We start from the raw sequence: 21633 nt of genomic DNA on the forward strand, positions 1-21633 counted from the left end.
ATTATAAAGTTGTAGGCCTAATTTATTCATAGATTGCATTAAAAATTAGTCTATGCATAAATACAACTTGTAAATTTCTTTTATCGTAGGCTATTAGTGTAGAACCCGGGTCATCCTCTTAATTTTGTTTAATTAATATTAATTTTACGTCTTTCAGTAGGCCTACTTTTTAAAAGTCTGGAGTTTTTCTCCAGGCTGGTTCTAAATCGACCCAGGCGTTCTTGTTTGTTACAATTCTTATGAATGGTGGCCATACCTAAAATTATTTGATCTTATCCAAAAACAAAGCTATTGTCTATTGAGTAGCTCAGTACCGGGGAACGGTGAACCGACCAATGGCTTGGTATAGTTTATTTTGATTGTGAAACCAATGTAAAGGAAACCCAACTAAGAAAATCTGTCAATTTGTTGATTAAGAATCGTGAATTAAAATTACCCTGTCATGTTTTATTATATGAGTATTATATCTTCTCCTATTATTTACTAGTGGTGCTTAGGTGTACAATCTAAAAACTGTTTTAAAACATGTAACATTATAACTAAAAAATTCAACACATTTTAGAATTAGGCAACTATTTACTCGTAGGCCTACAATGCTTTGGCTTAAACTATTAGGCCTAGATAAAAGCTTAGTCTAATGTCATATTTTTACACGTAAGTTGGACGATTCAACGACGAACATTTAATTTTAAATCTATGAATTAGTTATGAAAGTTACGATGGTTGATGACTGATGGTTGTTGTTTGATGACATGACGATTAAATTTGTTTTCCGTGTTTGAGAACTAGCGTGTATTTTAGCTTAATTTCGTAGAGGTTTAACTATTTAGTACCTTTTCAATATTTTTCAACTCTATTATTTTCTTTTATACTTATGGCATTTATATTTAAGATCGAAATCATAAACATTTAACTGGCCATTGTAGAGTTAAATAAAAAAAAACACTTTTCATGATTTTTAATAATTGTCTTTGAATTACTATGGGCTAGTTTCTGTTAAAGTGAAATTGATAACAAAAACAATATAACAGTTACTGTATCTTCATTGACACTGATATTTTGAAATACGGTAATGTACGATTATTTTGTCGTGCAAGGTTGGCAACGCTCCATGCAGTGGGCGCGGTCGGGTTAGCGACTTCCAGAGTTAGCGAATTCCGCCGCGAGACAAAATCGAGTTAGCGGGTTCCGGAGTTAGCCAATTCCTGACTGAGACGGTTAGCCAGTTCCAGAGTTAGCCAGTTCCGACACACGACCGAGTTAGCGAGCTCCTGAGTTAGCCAATTCCTACGTCTCGCGCATCACATGCAAACCACTGGGCTATGGGTGGAATCAACAACGCAACTGCTTTTATTGGCCCAACACTCTAAACAAAAACAAGCAGATTTAAGTACTGCGAGAGATGACGCGTTATTTTCTGTAAATGCGATCATTAAGCCTAAGTTACAAATTAGAAAGTTTTTTTTTGTTTTAAGTACTGTAAAGTAATGATAAGGCCCTAGAGTAACTAAGTAAATTGTTTTAATTACGAAACCTGTAGTAAATAAATATTTCAATGAAGTAAGTCAACCATTCAAACTGTATATAAAATTGTCTACATGTACACAATCTGACCTAATTAAACTGGGGACATGAAACGAAATGTGAACGCTAAGTTACGCCTATAATATCCAAATGAATTTAATAATCAGTAAATTAGATGCTGTGGATAAGTTATTTTTTAGTTTAAAATAGACCAAGTAGATCCAGGCAGGCACACATAGTAAGTAACTTAGTCAGGCGAAAGGGCAGAAGTGGTGTAAAGTGGTTGGGGGTGTAAGGATGAGAAATTAAATACTTCCGCAAAGAAAGGGGAAGAGGGCACAATTAAGTTAAATCCCCAGTCCATACCGTAGCGTGTCACATGAAAACTGCAGCCCTGAGCCTAGGCTAATAACTTTAGGCCCACTTTATTCCGGTACCCACCTGACTGTTCGGACGGTGAACAATTATTGGGCCTACTCGATTTTTGTTCCCGGATCAAAAACTATGCTGCATAAATTACTTGTTTAACTTAGGTTAACTTATTTAAAACAACCATGCAAAGTTTTATGGGAAATCTACATTGCAAGTTACACCAAATTAGGCAATTACATCATTTTAATAGCAAATATAGATAACTTAGCAGATTGCTGATTTTTAACACTTTGTTATAATTCATTAAACTTACCGGTATTCTGAAAGATAAAGTAACTTAAGTTATTTGGTGCGCAACATAACTTACATCAAGCAGAAAAAAGTGGTGGGGGAACTTCCCCGCCTAACAAATTTTGTAAATGAAGTACAGTTTTTATAGGCCTACTAAAGTTAAGTAATATAGTAAACTTAGGCTAACTTAAGTTACTAGATTTGCTTGATTTTCATAAGGTGTGGGCTGCAAGTTAGCTTGCATCAGTGAAGTGAATGTAGGCCTAAGTATTAAACCCTCATAATCAGTGGTGTAGTCATAGATTTTCCTTTGCGGGAACGCTCGTAACAAGATGTCGTAGTGAGTCGCTTTTTTGCCTGTCAATTAACTTATATAGGCTAGCCTAGGTTCTTTGGAAAAATTATCCGCTTGAGATTGGGACAGAACTTTGATATCTAGTTCCTTCGTTTGTTACAATGGATAGGATGGTAACTTATGCCTATTATAGAAGTTGTTTGGTTTTTAGTTAGGTTAAGTTTGTTTATTGACCGAATCGATACCATAAGCCCGATAAGAACATATCGATAGGTACCATGATATGTTCAAGAATGAAGTCGGATAATAAAGTTTTACCGAGAATGGTATGGATAAAAAAATAATAGTACTAAAGTATTACACTTAGGATACATAACTTACTTTTTCCCTCTGCCGGATAATTCAATTGTAGGCTATAGTAGGCCTAGGCCTAAGTAGTTTCTTGGCTTTGTCTTGAATAAGTTACCAAGCACACTATTAATAATAAGAGCTACTTAGTTTTCTTCCACCTTGATTGCAATTTTGAGAAGATTAGTATCATAAAACATAAAACAGGGAAATGTAGTAGGAAACAACAGTAAAATACGCTTACTGTAATGTCTTCAACTGGGTTTTTGAGGTGGTAAATTTGTATCTGCTTTATGGAACCGGAAGCATGTAAACAAACATGTAACGTACCTTACACTCAACCAAGTTTAGGAAAGCCGAAGGAGAGCAATTAATCGAAACGACTTCGAGTCTGAACCATTGATTATGAAACCTTGTTTGTGCTTGATTTTTTATGGTATTCAAATAAAGAAAATTAATTTACCTGCGAAAGTTAGTATTTTGTGTTCGTGATTAGTATTTTTACGTTACAAAATTATTATAAGTATTATTTGATGTTTTTACTTAATTATTGTATTTGATAAACGAACTACTGTAATAAAAAATAATGTAACACAGTGATCTAATTTGTTATACATTTTATTTGGAAAACTTGCTATACAATAATAGTATGAAAAAATGTGTCAACAAATTTAGTCGCCGCACGGCCACCATAAAGATAACACCACTTTGGTGTTTCGGCACGGCCACCTCTAACTACAGGCCGCGGCCTGGTAGAATTGGCAACGTCGCAAGTGGTGTTGTTTAGTGACAGACGTCCCATAAGATAACATGGCAGACAGGTGACATCAGCTCATTAATTCGCACTTTATTGATTTGAATTTAAATTTATGAACATAAATTTATTAAAATATTGAAAATAAAACATACAGCATTGAAAACCAAAACAATATGAATTAAAAATCTATATCTGTAAATTTTAAGCGGAGTCAATAACCAATCTCTCGTAAATACACAAATACCATTAGCTGCTTCCAAACAAAACATCTGTTACAATACCACTTGCAACGTTGCCGATTCGAAGGCCGCGGCCTGGAGTTAAAAGGTGGTCGTGACCCCACGCACTACGTAATGCTGAAAAGTAGATCAGCACAGCTTTGTGGTAAAAAAATTTGGATACTAGAGCCTACTTTTTGAGAACTAGAAGAAGTAAAAGTAAAGTAAACAAAACAAAAACTACAACATAACCTACTTCACAACTTGTGTTCGTTCACTGACTGTTCAGTGTTCAATTCAATTCCAACCAATATTAGAAAATCCGCATCTAAAGAAATAACTACCGCTAGGTACTGCTCTAGGGACGTTTATATTTTAGCGACGGTCCAAACAGTTTGGAATAGTTAGTTAGGAAAGTAAAATATCAATATCAAACAAATCTTGTTGGATTTTTGAAACTGCATTCCTAATGAATACTTCTTGGAGTTATAAACTTCGAGTAAGCACCAAGGTAAGATATTTGGTTTTCTTTGGTATAAGTTACTATAATTGAAAAAAGGGGTAACACTAAGAAATGCCCAGATGCCAGAAATTCTCTAAATCTCAGCAACTTAGAAATTCAAAACTACTGGGTCTGACACATGCCCTCTCTTAAAATGACTACATCCACAATCTGACTAAGAAGCTTCCATATGAGGTTTAAGTGATGTTAGTTACGTATTATGTGTTAAAAAGAAGTAGTGGATAAGTTAGGCAGCCTAGAAGGGCCAGAAACTGCTAAGACAGTAACTTAACTACCGCACTAGCATATCTTAGGTTACACATGTCTTAAGATATGGATTGATCTCTTAATAAGGAATTTCAATGTGAAATCATAATAAAATACTGATCATCCAAATAAGGACTTGGCTTAAAGCTAATGACACTATCAAACCTTGTCCCTATCGACAGCTAAGTTACAGGGAGGCTTCTAGGCCTAAATCACTAATGCTTTTATTGGTTAACCCTCTGAACCCATGTAGGCTAACTTAAGTAGATGCCACGAACCGAGAACGACTATCAAGGGACTGATTTTTAAAGCTAAAATGCAGCAAAAGAAGCATCATACTATATTGTACAATTACTCGCCTTCAAAGATCTCGCAACAGCATTGCTTAGTCTGATATGACTGTAAAAGAATGATGACTGTTTTTTATTTGTGTGTTTTTCAGATTTTGGACTCAGTGACATCTCCTAAAAATGTAACTCCTACTGCTGTGTCTAAGATTCTTCTTTACGGCTCGAATCAGCTAAATGGACAAATTCATCTCAGACTACCGTTTAAATCATATAGGAAACTGTTTCCTGACTCCTCCAAAGATGACTTTCATAACCTCTTAAAAGTTACAAACGATAATTACATCACTGGAGCTGAACCGAGTAATAATTCCAACGAAGATAATATCATATTTAATTTGCACCAAAATACATTTGTGGAAGATGTTTTACTAAATAAATCCATTGACACTTCAAAAATAGGTTTACCACAAGAAAAAATAGTTATAGATTACAGGTAGGCCTACGAAGTTTTATATTTTACCTTAGAACAAATATTCTTAGAGATAAATAGCTTTTTAAGGTTGACTAGGCCTATGTTATATGATATTGCACTTTAACTGAATCAAATCGAGCTATCAACAGTCTTTGGTTTGTTTAAGAACCTTAATAATTTGACCCTTTATAATGTGGACTCTCCAGTGGTCCTGCTTAATCCCCCTCAAAAGAAAGTGAATAGTGTTTCTTATGAATGGCTATACATAATAATAATAATAAAATACAGGGTGTTTTTAAAAGAATGCCGGGATTTCAATCGGTCGTTGCTCGGGGACTATTTAAGATAATTAAACGATTTAAACGTCAAATTGAAGGGAAAAGAATAAAGTTTTTTCTAATTCTTTCATACAATCGTAATGATTTAATAAAATTTAGATTTTTACCAATATTATATGAGCGTACAACTGGCAACAACCTTACACTTAGGGCGATTGGGGGGTTTATCTGATGTCTTAACTGAATCTTTCTCGGCACAAAAACTCTATCTTTTATAGATAACATCATAAAGTGACCAATTTAGGTTTGTTAAACTGAAGACTTTGTCAGGCAATCGATTTTTTCGGGCTTCTAATGCAGAATTGTCGGATTTCATCGACTATGTCATCGCTGGTTTTAGCCGGCCAGGTGAATGTCGTTTCAAAACACTTCGGTGCCACAAAACTCATTAAACCAGGTTCAAGTTTCTTTATCATCAAATAGATTTACATTTAGTTTAATTTAGCAATAGATACAAACTCTGCGAACTACAGATTACAATCTAAGCCTTCTATTGCGCTGTAAACGTCGTACTGGCAACTGGCGTCAGGCGTATGAGTCACAATAGCGGCCTATCACCCCGCACCTGTTTTACGCATGCCAAGGTCAAAGTTTCCTCCCTTACTACATGGAAAACAAAACTTAGTTACTTTAGCTTCAATTTGACGTATAAAACGTTTAGTTACCTTGAATAGTAAATCCAAGCAATTAGGCCTACCATTTAAAATCCCGACATTCTTTTAAAAACACTCTGTATTATATAGGCCTATGTCATTTTTAATATGATTTTCCATAACTTAGGCCTATTAGTACTGGTTGGCATAGTCTAGGTAACAGTTTAAATAAAACGCTATCATACTCTAAACGTACTTCATGTGTAATTAAATCAATAGTCATCATGGACTTTATGGTGGCTGGATGTTGCCTTTTATAGGGTGTGTGATGCTATTGGTATCGTAGCTAAGCACTTCCTACTATTTCTAATACTGTGCACTTCAACACCTCCATAAAATATTAGTGGAACATTATGTAAAGGGGTGACTCATTTTACTCATTTGTAAGAGCTTAAGTTAAAAGAGCATTTTCAGGAGTAAACAAAGATTTCTACAGAACAACAAACTTTGTTCGGCCTGTCCTACAACACTACCAGCAGGTTCAGGTTCACTACCAGGCGTCGAACTCCAGACATGTACCTGGTAGTGAATGTGTTAAGCCCAATATCAAATGTTATCTACTTCCAGAATACATTATTTTACTGATTCATACACTCAAGTTGCATATTATTATTATCTTTTACGTCTTATCTGTGTTATGTTTTCGGATCTTTCAGCTCACCAAATATTGCCAAACCATTTCACATCGGTCATTTACGCTCCACAATCATCGGCAATTTCCTGGCCAATCTGTACGAACACCTCGGATGCAAAGTGACTCGGATCAACTACCTTGGGGATTGGGGAACACAGTTCGGTGTATTACAAGTAGGTCTGCAACAGCTCAACATAAGCAATGCAGACCTGAAAAAGGATCCGATAAAACAACTCTACGAGGCTTACGTGACTGGGAGTCGTCAATTAGAGTCTGACAACACAGCAGGACCTTTTGCCAGAAAAGTTTTTCACCAGCTGGAGTTTCAGCAAGATTCTGTCATGATGGACCGATGGAAAATGATCAAAACAGCTACTGTTGAGGATTTGTCAAAGACGTACAGAAGACTCGGAGTGAAGTTTGACGAGTATCATTGGGAGTCTATGTACAACGCGAAGGCCTTCACTCCGATAAGAGAAGTTATGGAAGCCAACTCGCTGTTGGAAGAGGATGAAGATGGGAAGAAAGTAAGCCAACCTTTCACTTTTGTGCCAAAGTCTGTTATGTTTGTAGTAAAATTAATCTGCACAAAGAGATTTTATTTTTCACTATTTCACTATTTTCACTATTTTATATTCATCATAAATAGTGATAAAAAATTACTCTAGTTTGGGACAACTATAATGATACATTATTTAAGCTTCTATTATCTTACTACCTAATACACCCTCTTTTAATGGACTCTCACAGGACGTATCAGATAACGAGATAACCTAAAAGATAAGTTAAAATGGGCAAACATGTATCAATCTGTATCATAGATCATGGAACATATGTAATTTTTTTTTCATTTTTCCATATGGTTCATAACAAAAAAGAACCTGCATGGAGCGGACACGCTTCTATTTTATTACTGTGATAAACATAGGAATTGAAGTCTCTAGATTCAGATTAATAGAAAAGTTAATATAATTCAACCAGTTTTAAAATTGAAATGGATAAACTAACCTCCATTTTCACTTGGGCAGCAGCTGATCCAGCGTCGGATAAGAGAATGTAATGTGTTCTGAAATAATAAATTAGTAAATTAAAGTCATTTTGATGTAAGGTACAAATGTGCATTGATGGTTGAAAATAAAATTTCTAGTTTCAATGTATCACATCTTTACTTTATTCAAATAGTTTGATTGTCGTCCTAGTCAAACTCAACTGTTTAAAAAAGCATGGTAGCCAAGCGGTTATGATGCTGCCTTGACAATCAAAAGGTTAAAATAAGGTGAAGGTTATTACCTCGTCTGCAGTTCCAAAATTGTGTTTTTTTTCTTGTAGTTTTCGTTATCTTGTAGTTACATGTTTCGGCAGGACGCCATTGTTAAACTATTGTACAGTAGTACAGGAATATCAAAATCCACTTATTGTAACTTTGTCAGGTAGTGTCATCGTGTATGTGAACTAAATGTCTACCTGATGAAGCTACAATAAGTGGATTTTGATGTTCCTGTACTACAATAGTTTGACAATGGCGTTCTACCGAAACATACAAACTACAACTTTGGAACTGCAGACGAGGTAATAACCTTCACATTATTTTAGTCTAAATAGCAGTTTCGGGGCTACAACAATGGATTTTAATCAAAAGGTCACAAATTCCATCATGAGAAAGACAGTAGTTTTTTTTCACTACCGAGCCTATGTACCCTTGGTAATTTGGTTCTCAAAACATGGTTCTGGTAAAAAAAAACAGCAAATCTTAGTTACAAAGCGATAGTCTCATTTATTCAAAATTCATCCTTTGCTCATAAATGTGTACCCAAGTGTGTTGATGCTATATAAATCCAATCTAGTATATAATTTCTGTCAAATTTGAAATTAAAGTAACAAGATTTCTTCATTCAAGTACAACATCTTCTAACATGTAACATAAGGATGACTCTTTGGTGAATATGACCGAGCATTAGACTGACTGAACGCAGGGTTGTGCAGGTGATAGAGTTGGCTGATGGAAGGAAAGTTCCGCTGGTGAAGAGTGATGGAACTACGTTGTATCTCACCAGAGACGTGACCGCAGCACTGGACCGATGGGTGACATTTGGCTTTGACAAGATGTTGTACGTAGTTGACAACAGCCAGAACCAACACTTCTCAGCACTCAAGCAGGTAAACAGTCACGCAACAAACATCGTGACTGTGTCTGGGTGGGTGTTGCTGGCATATCTATGGGCTGCCTAAAACCCAAAATCAAAACTGCTATAATTTTTTCCCATTAATATTGGCCACAATGTAAAATTTGGAATTTGTCTCATATTTCAAATATCATCCAGTCAAATATCAAATATCAGGCTTTTAATTTATTTTTTATGCTCAAATTGTTTTGGTCATATTCATGTTATTTAATCAGGGTTCAGGAGGTCAATGTATTTCAGCTTTGTTGCCTCTTAAACATTATTTATTATTTGAATTTTTTTTTGTTAACCTCGACCAGGCAATTAAAAAAATGTTGCGGTCAGGTTTTGACTTTCAAGTTTCGGGTTTAGACTTTTTTATTTTTATTTTATTTTTTATAGTCTTCACTATCACATCACTGCTTTTTTCAACTAGTTTTGTGATTGTGGGATAAGAATAAAGTTGTGCTGTAAGCGAGTTTTGAGTTTAATATCTGAGTTACCTCTCCGAAAGTAATTGGGGATAAGCTCTGAGGTTTATACAATGCATTATTGCAATAGTTTTTTGGTTGTTTAATTTCATTGATGTGTAGGTTATACCACTAAATATCTGCGAATGATCTAATATACTATGGTGTAATTCTTTGTTGTGCTTAAAAATTTGTAAAGAAATTCTAGGATTGTCACTATAGGTTCTAACTTTAATCTATGTAAATTCTTAACTTGTAAAACCCTTTCTTAGGTTTTAAAAAAGCTAGACTATGACTGGGCAGATAATGTTGAACATGTCAAGTTTGGCAGGGTCAAGGGTATGAGCTCACGCAAAGGTCAAGTTATCTTCCTTGAGGATATCCTGGATGAGGCCAAACTGAGGATGGTAGAGAAACAACGGCAATCTCCAAGTAAGTGAAGCCATAGACTAACCAACACAAGTAGACTTGTCATCTCATTGTAAATTTTGACGCACATTTTTCGCGTCTAGTTCATGTACGGTGACACTGAGCGCTAGTGTCGACAAAATTTTGTTGCTATTATTTTAGGGCTAATTTATCGATCTGTGCTTTACTGTTTGATTATATAACTAGGAGACAAGTTATTGTTTATAATTAGATCGTATTATTTGGTTAAACGAGGCTTCAAATGACTGTAATAATGGGAAACAAATTGTAAACAAAACACGACCTCTACATAAACCGTACAGAACTAACAATAAAATTGTCTTCAGCTGTTCCATAAGGATGAGAAATCTACTTGGGGGAGTATGTTTTATCTATGGTGAAGCTTATGTTGAATAGTGTAGGCCTACATGGATAGGAATGGGGTGTCTCCATCTCTATTGATAATGATAATGGTGAAAAAAACAACACAATTAGATTAAGGATGTTACATAGAGCACAAGGGCCTAGTTTAAGATTTTTTGTGAGGATAGCAGGCTTACCTGAATGAGAAAGAGTACTAACTGGCACAGGATACAGAAAACTTTACTTGGTCAGACTGGCCAAATGCTGTCAGTGACAGTGAAATATTCTATAAGTATATAGGATGGAGGGGACGCAGCTAACTCACAAGTTGAAAGGTCGCAGATGAGTCAAAGAACCTTAAAAATGCTGTCAGTGAAAGTGAAATATTCTAATGTTTTGTGTATATATAATGTAAAGTTTTGTGTATACTGTACCAGTTTAGATTCGTTCCCATTCAGGTAGGCCTGCTATACTCACAAAAAACACTATTAGATTAGGTAAATTGCTATTAAAATTATAACACATCTCAGCAAGTTTTAAGATGAGCCATGTACCTAATTATTTTCATCCAAAATATCATGGATTTTATTAATTTGCTGCAAGTTTATAGTAGGCTAGACATTGTATTTTCTTCACAGTAAATGAGTGTTTCAATTATATGGACTTTTTACTTCTATGATTATCCAACCAGGGATTGGTCTTGTGCCCAAAATATATCATGAGTACAATATGAATGGGTAATACAGTACAGACCATTAAAGGGAATACATTTTAACCTACACAATTTTACTGCTTTGCTGAAAATTACTTTTTGATAACAAAGTAATAACCAAACAATAGTTAATTGTGTAACTAGTGGTGAAAGTGGCACTTTGCTGCACATGAGAGCAATGTTTACGCAAGAGCCGCAGGCGAGTGCAGCAAAGGCCTTTTTCACTCGTGTTACACATTATATTTTTCCTACAGTTACTATAAAGCATATAAAAAATTAGTCTTTCAAACACTATTCAACACGTTTTTAGGTTCAGCTGGCAACACAAATGGTGCCCTAGAGAAAGTAGTACCCGCGGTCCGTATCACTCCGCCATTTTTCCTCGGCAAGAAATGTGCTCCGCGTTTTGAGAATATAGTTCCGTATGTTTTTGTAATTTGAAGTGGTTTCCGCGCCTAAAAAAAATGCTTTAAAGGTATTTTCTTGTTTATTAAGATCGTAGGAATGTTTAAAAAACGTTTAAAAGAAAAGTCCAAAAAGTTCAGAAATACCGAAACTATAAACACAAAATGACAGATTAAATCGTAGTTATAATAGTCAATCAGCTGCTCATAGTATTATTATCTTCAAGTGTTGCCAACCTATTTCCAAGCGTACACGGATTACGTGCATAATAGAACCACGCTGTTTTGTGTTGTTTCGTTGGAATCCTGATGTGCGGCAAAGTATAAACCGTACGACAAAGTATAAACCGTATGGCAAAGTATAAATATGCAGCAATTAGCAGCTTTCTGTACTCTAAACAGTACAAGGAAGCCAACTTTGTCGGGTGACTGTAGGAAAATTTAATTTTTTGTGGCACTTGAGTTTTCAATTATTTATCGCTGTGATAAACATTTATTTTTCATCATTAGAGTCATTAGAGTATTTCAATGCTAAAGTTCTGTTACAGCTACCAAAAACTCCTCTGAAGAAGTGTCTGACGTTCTCGGAGTGTCTGCAATCATTGTAAACGATTTGAAGCAGCGGAGGATGAAGGACTACAGTTTTGATTGGGATTCAGCGCTACAAGTGAGTTTTGAATGGCCATCTTGTAACAATACGTTACTGTTTTTATTTACATAATATGGTACAACACTTTAACGTCGGTGATGCTGTTTGGACGATTGACTCCTGGCCTAGTCTCTACCTGCCAATGCTTATGTTGTTAATATATCCGTCAGTTTATTGTTTACTCTGGACATCTAGAAATAATACGAACATTGTTATCATTTTCCAACTTTAAGTTTAATTTAAGTTTAGTTTAGAAATTGTAAATGATAAGTAAACATTTTGTCATCCGAGATACACATCTTTGACTGTTACTAAAAGAAAAAGAGATGCAATATAAACATTATAATTTACTGAATACGTTTAGTTCTAGTACATTTGTGTGAATTTTATTTTAGTGCATGGATAGGACTTTAATAGTCCTAGGAAATAGAACTTTTATTTTAATTTGAGATAAAGAGTTACACGTGGTATAAGAGTAACATTTTGAAAGTTAATGTTCAACATACTTCTGCGTTGATTTCCCATATTCAGAATTTTTTACAAAAGTGTGACTTTTGTTTCCAATGTCTTTTTTTACTGAATGTGTCTAATTTGAATGGTATTGAATGAATGGATTTTTCTGGTTGGTATCCAAACACTATTCAAGTTCTACTGTACAAGTCATGTGTCATGTAACAGATATTATTTATGTTTTTATCCAAACAAATCAATTCACAACCAAGATAATTTTTACTATTTCCAGATGGACGGAGACTCAGGAGTGAAGCTGCAGTATTCTCACTGTAGACTTTGCAGTTTAGAGCTGAACTGTGGTGTGAGCCTACCAGACCGATGTGACTCTTCTGTGCTTAGTGAACCACAAGTTCAGGAGCTGGTCCTAGAAATAGCAAGGTTCGGATAGTATAATTAATTCCCTATCGTCAATGTGTAGCAGGTTCGACTCTAAAGTGTATCCTTTCATATGAGAAGCGAGCTAGTCTAGTGGTTCCGAGATCCTGGGTTCAAGTCCCGCCAATCATCAATGGATTTTTAAGTGATAATGCCGCAACCCTCTTGGCCTAGCATGAAGTATTGTGAAACCCCATCCTGTGTTATTATTTTGAACAAGTACACAATGATTTTTATTATTTTCCAAGTTAACCAAACTTTTGGCTTATAACCTTACCGCAGCTAGGGAAAAAAGCAAAAATTCATCTGAGATAAAATGGGGTCACATGGGGTTTAGAGTCTTACATTTTGAAAGTTTGAGTTAAACATACTTCTGGGTTGATTTCCCATATTCAGAATTGCCATCTTAGAGTTGGGTGTGTGACTAAGCAGACACTCTCCTCGGGGTAAGATATACATATATTTTTTTTTTTTGCTCGTATTTACGCCAGTGGCATTTTTGTAATGAGGTAATTCCAAACACTTTTAAGGGAAAGCAATCCAAACCCATTAAAGTTTTGTGGATTGAACCCGTCCCTCATTTGATTCCCAGCATTCCCCAAAAATAGATTTGGAACGCTTTCCCTGAAAAGCATTTGCGATTTGATTTCTTTACCATGGTCAATGCTGAATAAAGGGCATTCAATCTCCTATAGCTAAGTCCCTAGGTGATTATCTTCTAAACTAACCCTATTCTAAACCAAGATGCATGGAGTAAAAGAGGTGGGCCAGACAGAGCGCGCCCCTCTCCCCCCCTCGCCCATCGGACTGAGGCAGTGACGTCACTGCAGTCCTCGAGCCGCTACTCACAGCCCGTACACAACACTTTTAGATATTGTTTTGCGCTGTTTACGCCAGTTTGTACTACGCAATTGTTAAAATTGGTTTTGCTTGGTTTTAAATATAATAATATGTTATTCCTTATTATATTACTACTCAAATATTAGAGCAATTGTTGATTAAATTGATGCCCATTTCTGCAATTGTTGTTATATCACTAAGGATCTACTCTGATCCGGTAAATAGCATCTAATTGTATGATCTATATATTTTTAGGATAGCCTACTTAACTACAGTTGTTCATGAATATATTAGTAACTAAATTAGATACCCTTAACATTTTTCAAATTATTATTTAAATCAAACAAACATTTTTCACTATACAGATATACAAAATAAAAGTAGCTTTTGGTAATGTACAATCATCATTAGATTAGTGTAATTAGGAATGGAGATTTATATTTTTATGAATGGAAAGAAAACACATTTGAAATAAAAACACTTTATTTACAAAGTGTATCTCTCACCATTGGACATGCAATCAGATATAAACACATTGAGTTGTAGAGTTCTTGAAATCTTTTACTTACTCTTAAATTTAGTACTGACGATGACGTTTCTTAGTTGATTGTTTTTGATTTTTTGTTGCTGTTCATTTGTTTTTGGCCTGATTAAAAAAACTTCAATATCATTAGACTCTACTATTCTTCTTTGAGCAAATAGCTCAAGACGGTCTAGAGGTGACTTTCTTAACAGGGTCATTTATTCATATCAAAGCATTTTAAATAGGCCTAGGTAAAATACCTATTTAATTTTCGATTTTAAAAATTCCTTTTCCAAACTCTCAATTTTCATTTAGCCTACATTGTGGTGTTTTATTATTACAACATAGCTTGCACAACTTTTTTGTTTCCCCGGTAAAGTTTTCTCAATTTTCGTTTAGTAGAACATTCCTCCGCATCACTGCGATAATACTGTGTTCAGTAGATACAAGTTTCATTCAGGGCTCACGAATGTTTAACATTCCCCAAGCTCAATAATCATGAAATTAATTCCTTTAAACATCTTCAAAATAAACAAATATAAAAATGATTGAAATCAAAAAATCGTTTCTTTTGCACATTTCAATAAAGACAAAGCCTATTTTGTTTGCGAATAAAATATGACTCTTATGTCGGATTGAGTTTTAGTTTTAAAATAGGTAACTGTCATTATATATATAGCTAGCATTTTTTATCTCAGAAAGTAAACTCGTATAAAAACACCGAACAACGTGCACTTACATAAAAGAGAAAAATCCTCTTAACACGAAAATAATAAAGTCTAAAATGAAACATATGTTTATACATACGGAATTAATATTTTTCTTTAAAAGTACCTGTGAAACAAGCTTTCCTCGGGGAAAATCATTAGTATTCTCTGAGCGTATTCTTTGGTCAATGCCATTTATCCAAACAGATTTTTGTGGTCTATTTAATTCCTGTAAAATAGTAATACAGTATCGTAGTTGACTTTGATTTGTAAGCAACATTTATGGTTCCCATGTAAACTATTAAATAATTGGTTGTTGTTTTTTTTATCAACAAACCCAAATAAGTTTATCATTAAAAAGGAAAAAAAAGAAATAAAACATGAAAAAGGATGGCGTTTCATTTATAACTAACACCAAAAAGCAGTTGAAGTAACTTTTAAACAGGCAACTTTTTTACCTAGTGCTAAAAGATATTTTTTATTAACTGACCTGAAAAAGGGGAGTGTTATATCTTAGTCTAAAATGATTCTTAAGTGTAATATTATTCCAACTGAATCGGTAGACGCCCGCATTTCATCACTTTCTATGCAACATTCAGGCCTAATTGGTTATTTACTATTGTCAAACTGTTCACAATTCATGTTTAGTTCAAAATAATAAAAATCATTATTTAGTACACAAAGATATTTGTGTCATAACGGTAAAATACCTCCTCCAAACCAGCGTAAATCGTGTCTGAAAAAGTAAGGTTTGTGCGTTTAGCATGTATCTAGTGGGGAAGCAGCCGCGGCCGGGACTGCAGTGACGTCATCGCGCGCAGTCCGCTCTGTCTGGCCCACCTCCTTTACTCCATACATCTTGATTCTAAACTGCCGCTACAAATGTGAAAAAGGTAGAGGTGTAAACAGGTGGCGCTCACAATAAAAACTACCCTTGTTAATGGCGTTAGATTTAAGTGACCTAACGTAATTCAGATTGTTTGTACTCGCTAGGTGGTGCCGACTAAAGTTGGCGTGTGCAGTGAACGTGTTAAAGTGCTACTGAGGTAGACAAAAAAGTATCAATATCTATCTACGCAACCTATTTTTTAGTCATGTTTCTCTAATTAATTCATTGAGCCAGAAAGGATAATCTACTAAAAGGTCAACATGTTTAGCCTCTGAATCACGTAATTTACTAATAAAAGGTTAAATACCTGTAGTACTTGTCCGTGATCCTGTTTTAGGTCAGCGACCCAGGTTTCGAACCTAAAGGTTCATTTTCAAGCTGATACCATGGTTAAACTCCTTCTAAACACATAAATCCTCTTCATAACTGTGAAGAGTCGTTGAAGACACGAACACGAACACGAAAACACAAACATTTAACAAAATTGGCCAATTAAATAATACTGGTACGGTAGCGTGCGTGGTGTAGCCGGCAAAAGATGAGTCATGACTGGGCACGCGTACGCGTCGATGTCGGAGCGTGACGTATGTGCCCCCTCCCACTCCCGTTGTCGTCAGATCCTCGCATCACATTGACACTGCCATCTATCATATCTATTGCTGTATTGTAGATTAAATTTGACTCAAAGGATAATTTTTCATTGAGCAAATGGGTAGGACTATTTTTAGATGATCGGTATATTTCGAACTCTTCGATGGTGTTCATATGTTTGCCTTTTCTGCAATAATGCAATATGTCCAGATTGGTATTAATGTCGGTGTAATTATGGTTTGTGTCTATCAAATGATTTGCGAAGGCAGATTTAGTAGATTTTTTAGGCAGGTGTTCTTTAAATCTTTGTGTAAACGAGCGAGCTGTTTGTCCAATGTAGTAACTGGGACAGTCATTGCATTTAATTTTGTAAATTCCTGTCTGATCAAAATTAGCAGTGTTTTGTACAATTCGTGGTTTTAGGAGATGAGATAGTTTATTTGACGTTTTAAATGACATTTTAAAATTGTTTTTGGTCATTTCAGATTTAAGGCTATTGTTCAAAACTGTGCCATACTCAGTGGAAACGTATTTCTGCTTCTCTTTTAACAACTTAGGCCTATTTCCATTTTTATGTTTAGTTACTATCTTGTCTATGATGGAGCTTTTATATCCATTAGATACTGCTATGTGTTTTATGATGTTAAGTTCCTCGTTATAACTATCTTGATTAAGAGGTAGAGAAATAAGTCGATGAACAAAGCTATTATATGCAGCCATTTTTTGACTGTACGGATGATGGGATGAAGAATGTATTGTTTGGTCAGTTGTGGTTGGTTTCCTGTAAATATTGAAAGTGAAATTGTTGGGATGTTTTGTTATTGTTACGTCCAGGAAATTTAGCTTGTTGTTGTTCTCTTCCTCTAAGGTAAACTTTAAATTCTTATGGATGGAATTAAGATATGAGTTGAGGATATTGATAACAACGCAGTTATTACCAAAGCGGATAAAGGGAATTGTACTGTTATCTTAAACAAGGATGATTATGTCAACAAAGTCCACAATTTCATCAACGATAACAACATCGAACTTTTAAGCCATGACCCTACTTCCTCGTTTTCAAAGGACATAAACAAAATCATTTCTCTCAGCACCAACCTTTTAACTGCAGATGAAATAAAATACTTAAAAGTGACAAAACCACAAGCACCAATTTTACGTGGTTTGCCGAAGATCCATAAGACTAATATCCCGATCAGGCCTTTAGTTAACTTCACCCCTTCGCCCGCTTATAAAATAGCTAAGACTCTCGACAAAATCATTCGTAGAGAAACTAAGTTAGAGAATAGCCATTCCATCAAAAACACTATAGAGTTAGTCGACATGTTGTCAAAAATCAATTACAACCCACGATACAATATGGCCTCCTTTGACATCGTTAACCTGTTCACTAATGTTCCAATCAACGAAACAATAAATATTCTAAGGAATAATCTTGATAAAAACTCTACATTATCAGATCACGCTAAAGATGAATTGTTAATTTTAACCGAAGCAGTATTAAAACAGAACTATTTCATGTTTGATAATGAATATTACATCCAGAATGAAGGCATGGCCATGGGATCACCTTTGTCCAGTGTACTAACTGAGCTATTTTTAAACAAAATCGAAGTAGAACACCTATGGTCTGATAAGAACCGCCAGAAAGATAAGATAATATTCTACTGCCGCTACGTTGATGACACGTTCCTTCTCTTCAATGGTAACATAAGACAGCTCAATATCCTCAACTCATATCTTAATTCCATCCATAAGAATTTAAAGTTTACCTTAGAGGAAGAGAACAACAACAAGCTAAATTTCCTGTCAAAAAATGGCTGCATATAATAGCTTTGTTCATCGACTTATTTCTCTACCTCTTAATCAAGATAGTTATAACGAGGAACTTAACATCATAAAACACATAGCAGTATCTAATGGATATAAAAGCTCCATCATAGACAAGATAGTAACTAAACATAAAAATGGAAATAGGCCTAAGTTGTTAAAAGAGAAGCAGAAATACGTTTCCACTGAGTATGGCACAGTTTTGAACAATAGCCTTAAATCTGAAATGACCAAAAACAATTTTAAAATGTCATTTAAAACGTCAAATAAACTATCTCATCTCCTAAAACCACGAATTGTACAAAACACTGCTAATTTTGATCAGACAGGAATTTACAAAATTAAATGCAATGACTGTCCCAGTTACTACATTGGACAAACAGCTCGCTCGTTTACACAAAGATTTAAAGAACACCTGCCTAAAAAATCTACTAAATCTGCCTTCGCAAATCATTTGATAGACACAAACCATAATTACACCGACATTAATACCAATCTGGACATATTGCATTATTGCAGAAAAGGCAAACATATGAACACCATCGAAGAGTTCGAAATATACCGATCATCTAAAAATAGTCCTACCCATTTGCTCAATGAAAAATTATCCTTTGAGTCAAATTTAATCTACAATACAGCAATAGATATGATAGATGGCAGTGTCAATGTGATGCGAGGATCTGACGACAACGGGAGTGGGAGGGGGCACATACGTCACGCTCCGACATCGACGCGTACGCGTGCCCAGTCATGACTCATCTTTTGCCGGCTACACCACGCACGCTACCGTACCAGTATTATTTAATTGGCCAATTTTGTTAAATGTTTGTGTTTTCGTGTTCGTGTTCGTGTCTTCAACGACTCTTCACAGTTATGAAGAGGATTTATGTGTTTAGAAGGAGTTTAACCATGGTATCAGCTTGAAAATGAACCTTTAGGTTCGAAACCTGGGTCGCTGACCTAAAACAGGATCACGGACAAGTACTACAGGTATTTAACCTTTTATTACTAAAAGGTATTTTGTCTCATGTCAATATGAAGACGCCTCTCAAGGTGAACATACATCTTCAATCAGAAAGCAATTAGCAATAAAAATCAACTTACTCTGGTGGTATAAAAGATAGGCTAAAATGATAAAATATGCATCTGGCTGACTATAGCTGTTACATTGGGTTAAAAAATTTTATTTTGAGCAAATGACTTTTAGCCTATATGAAATTGTTATTACTACAGTCAGACTGGTATAACCTAGTTCTGGGATCACTAAAACTTTATATTTGGATTTCTAGAAGTAAATACGGTAATCTTTACCTGTAATCTCGCGCCCCTCAATCTAAAACTGGATCCCCCCTAGTTTGATAACACTTGTACAAGTTCTCAAATGTTAATAAAACTTCTTGTTTGATCCAAAATTGAATGTTTTCCAGGTTTGAGGAAGCAGTTGAAAGAGCTCATTCAAAATTGGAGGCTTATGAGATCGTAACCTACCTCTTTAAACTGTGGTGCGTATTAAAAGAGCAACATTATTACACTGCATAAGTAACGCTTATTTTTTTTGCACACACAATTTATAAGTTATCATTCTTATTACAATCACTAAGGCAGGCTAATTGTCTAGTGATGTGTCCTCTATGAAGCACGATTCATATGTCACCATCTTAACTCTTAATGCCCGCAAGAAGTGCTTAGTCCAAATGAAGAAGGCCATAAACTGTGTTAGTTTACTACCAAAACACCCAAAACTACCATGTTCTGGAGTACCAGATTCTTAAATAATACCAGCATAGTGTTCTGTTGGGAATAATACGGAAGAAATCTAGACTGCAGGGTTATTTTTATTGAGTGCCAAGTTTACAGGATACAGGGCAATTTTGTAGTAAAATGTTACATTCATCATAGTGTTTAAGTGCAATCTATATCATGAAGGATCTGTGCATAGAAGTTTTGTTTCGCTCCAATAACAGCTGTTAATAATTTGAATAGGATCACATGATAAGTTGGCTGTTACAAGGCATCTTTTTGGTTCAACCACGCTACCATATGACGTAATTTCAGGGAGGAGACAAACAAAATATAATAATAAGCTAGTTGTGAGAATTATTGTGTAAGCCACTTCCTTTAACCTTCTGCCTTGTTTCAGCAATAAGACGAGTCAGGCGTTGAAGACGCTGAATGTGAAGCACCAACCAGCAGCCGTCGCTGAGCAAAGATTGTTGTTGTTTAGCCGAGTGAGAACAACGCTTAACTGTGGCATGAAACTTCTGGGACTAAGACCTCTCACAGAGATGTAGACTCTCGGAGCAAAGCAAAGTTGTGAAGCTATCAATAGTTTCAGTTCATGTCGGAGCTAAGAGACCACTGGCCATGTTGTGAGAAAAATACTTTTCTACTGTTCCTGCATTGGCTCATAAAATCATTAAATAATAGCTTGTAGTTAAACAAATCTTTTTAGTACACCCTATACTCCATACTGTACCACGATCACTGTGTAGTAGGGAGAGTTCTGCTGTGTATTTCTTACAGGAGTTTTAGTGACACTAGTCCAGTTCTTAATACATCACCAAGTTCTTTCCGGTCTCAAATTACTCAGTAAATGTTTGGGTTTATTTTTTAAATAATATGTGACAAATTTAAAATTGGTCTGTCTTATTTAACAGTAATTTTTTTTTCGAGATTTGTCTTTAGTTTAAAACATAAACCCCAATAAAAAAATAAAAAAAATTCCCTAAACTCTTTATAATCTTAAACAATTCGACAAAGTATTGACTTTTACTTAAGCTGTAGATTATTATTGGGAATTATTAGAATTGGGGATATATGTACTTAACTAAAGACAAATTTCAAAATACAAATAATTTAATATTCAATTAAGGTGCATGACTCATTTTTAGCGAATTTCCCTATAGGGAAGTATTTAGCGAATTTCCCTATAGGGAAGTATTTAGCGAATTTCCCTATAGGGAAGTATTTAGCGAATTTCCCTATAGGGAAGTAGCTATTACCGTAGGTGGCACGGTAAGACCTAGACCCGGGACCGATTTACTTTTTGATTTTGATGTCCCCAGAGGCCAAAAACACTATTCGTTAAAATTTTTATATATGTATATATATTATATATGTATATATATTATATATGTATATATATATATATATAGACATATATATATATACGTCCGTGAACGCGATAACTTGAGTAATTTTTGTCCGATTTTGATGAAATTTGGTTTAAAGGTGTA

General features: G+C 35.0%; 1 protein-coding gene across 1 annotated transcript; it reads left to right on the forward strand.

Moving 5' to 3' along the window:
- The first annotated feature begins 4138 nt into the window (after positions 1-4138).
- LOC128992140 (probable arginine--tRNA ligase, mitochondrial) lies at positions 4139-20809 on the forward strand. The gene is made up of 9 exons (XM_054415573.1): positions 4139-4316; positions 5017-5357; positions 6984-7488; positions 8945-9118; positions 9866-10025; positions 12029-12147; positions 12872-13020; positions 19825-19899; positions 20538-20809. The coding sequence occupies exons 1-9, from the start codon at positions 4275-4277 to the stop codon at positions 20686-20688; spliced, it is 1716 nt and encodes a 571-aa protein (XP_054271548.1). The 5' UTR covers positions 4139-4274; the 3' UTR covers positions 20689-20809.
- The last annotated feature ends 824 nt before the right edge of the window (positions 20810-21633 follow it).

Source organism: Macrosteles quadrilineatus, unplaced genomic scaffold (assembly GCF_028750875.1).
Source record: "Macrosteles quadrilineatus isolate MER2022 unplaced genomic scaffold, UCM_ALF_1.0 Scaffold_4__1_contigs__length_99947679, whole genome shotgun sequence".
In the NCBI taxonomy this organism is placed as follows: domain Eukaryota; kingdom Metazoa; phylum Arthropoda; class Insecta; order Hemiptera; family Cicadellidae; genus Macrosteles; species Macrosteles quadrilineatus.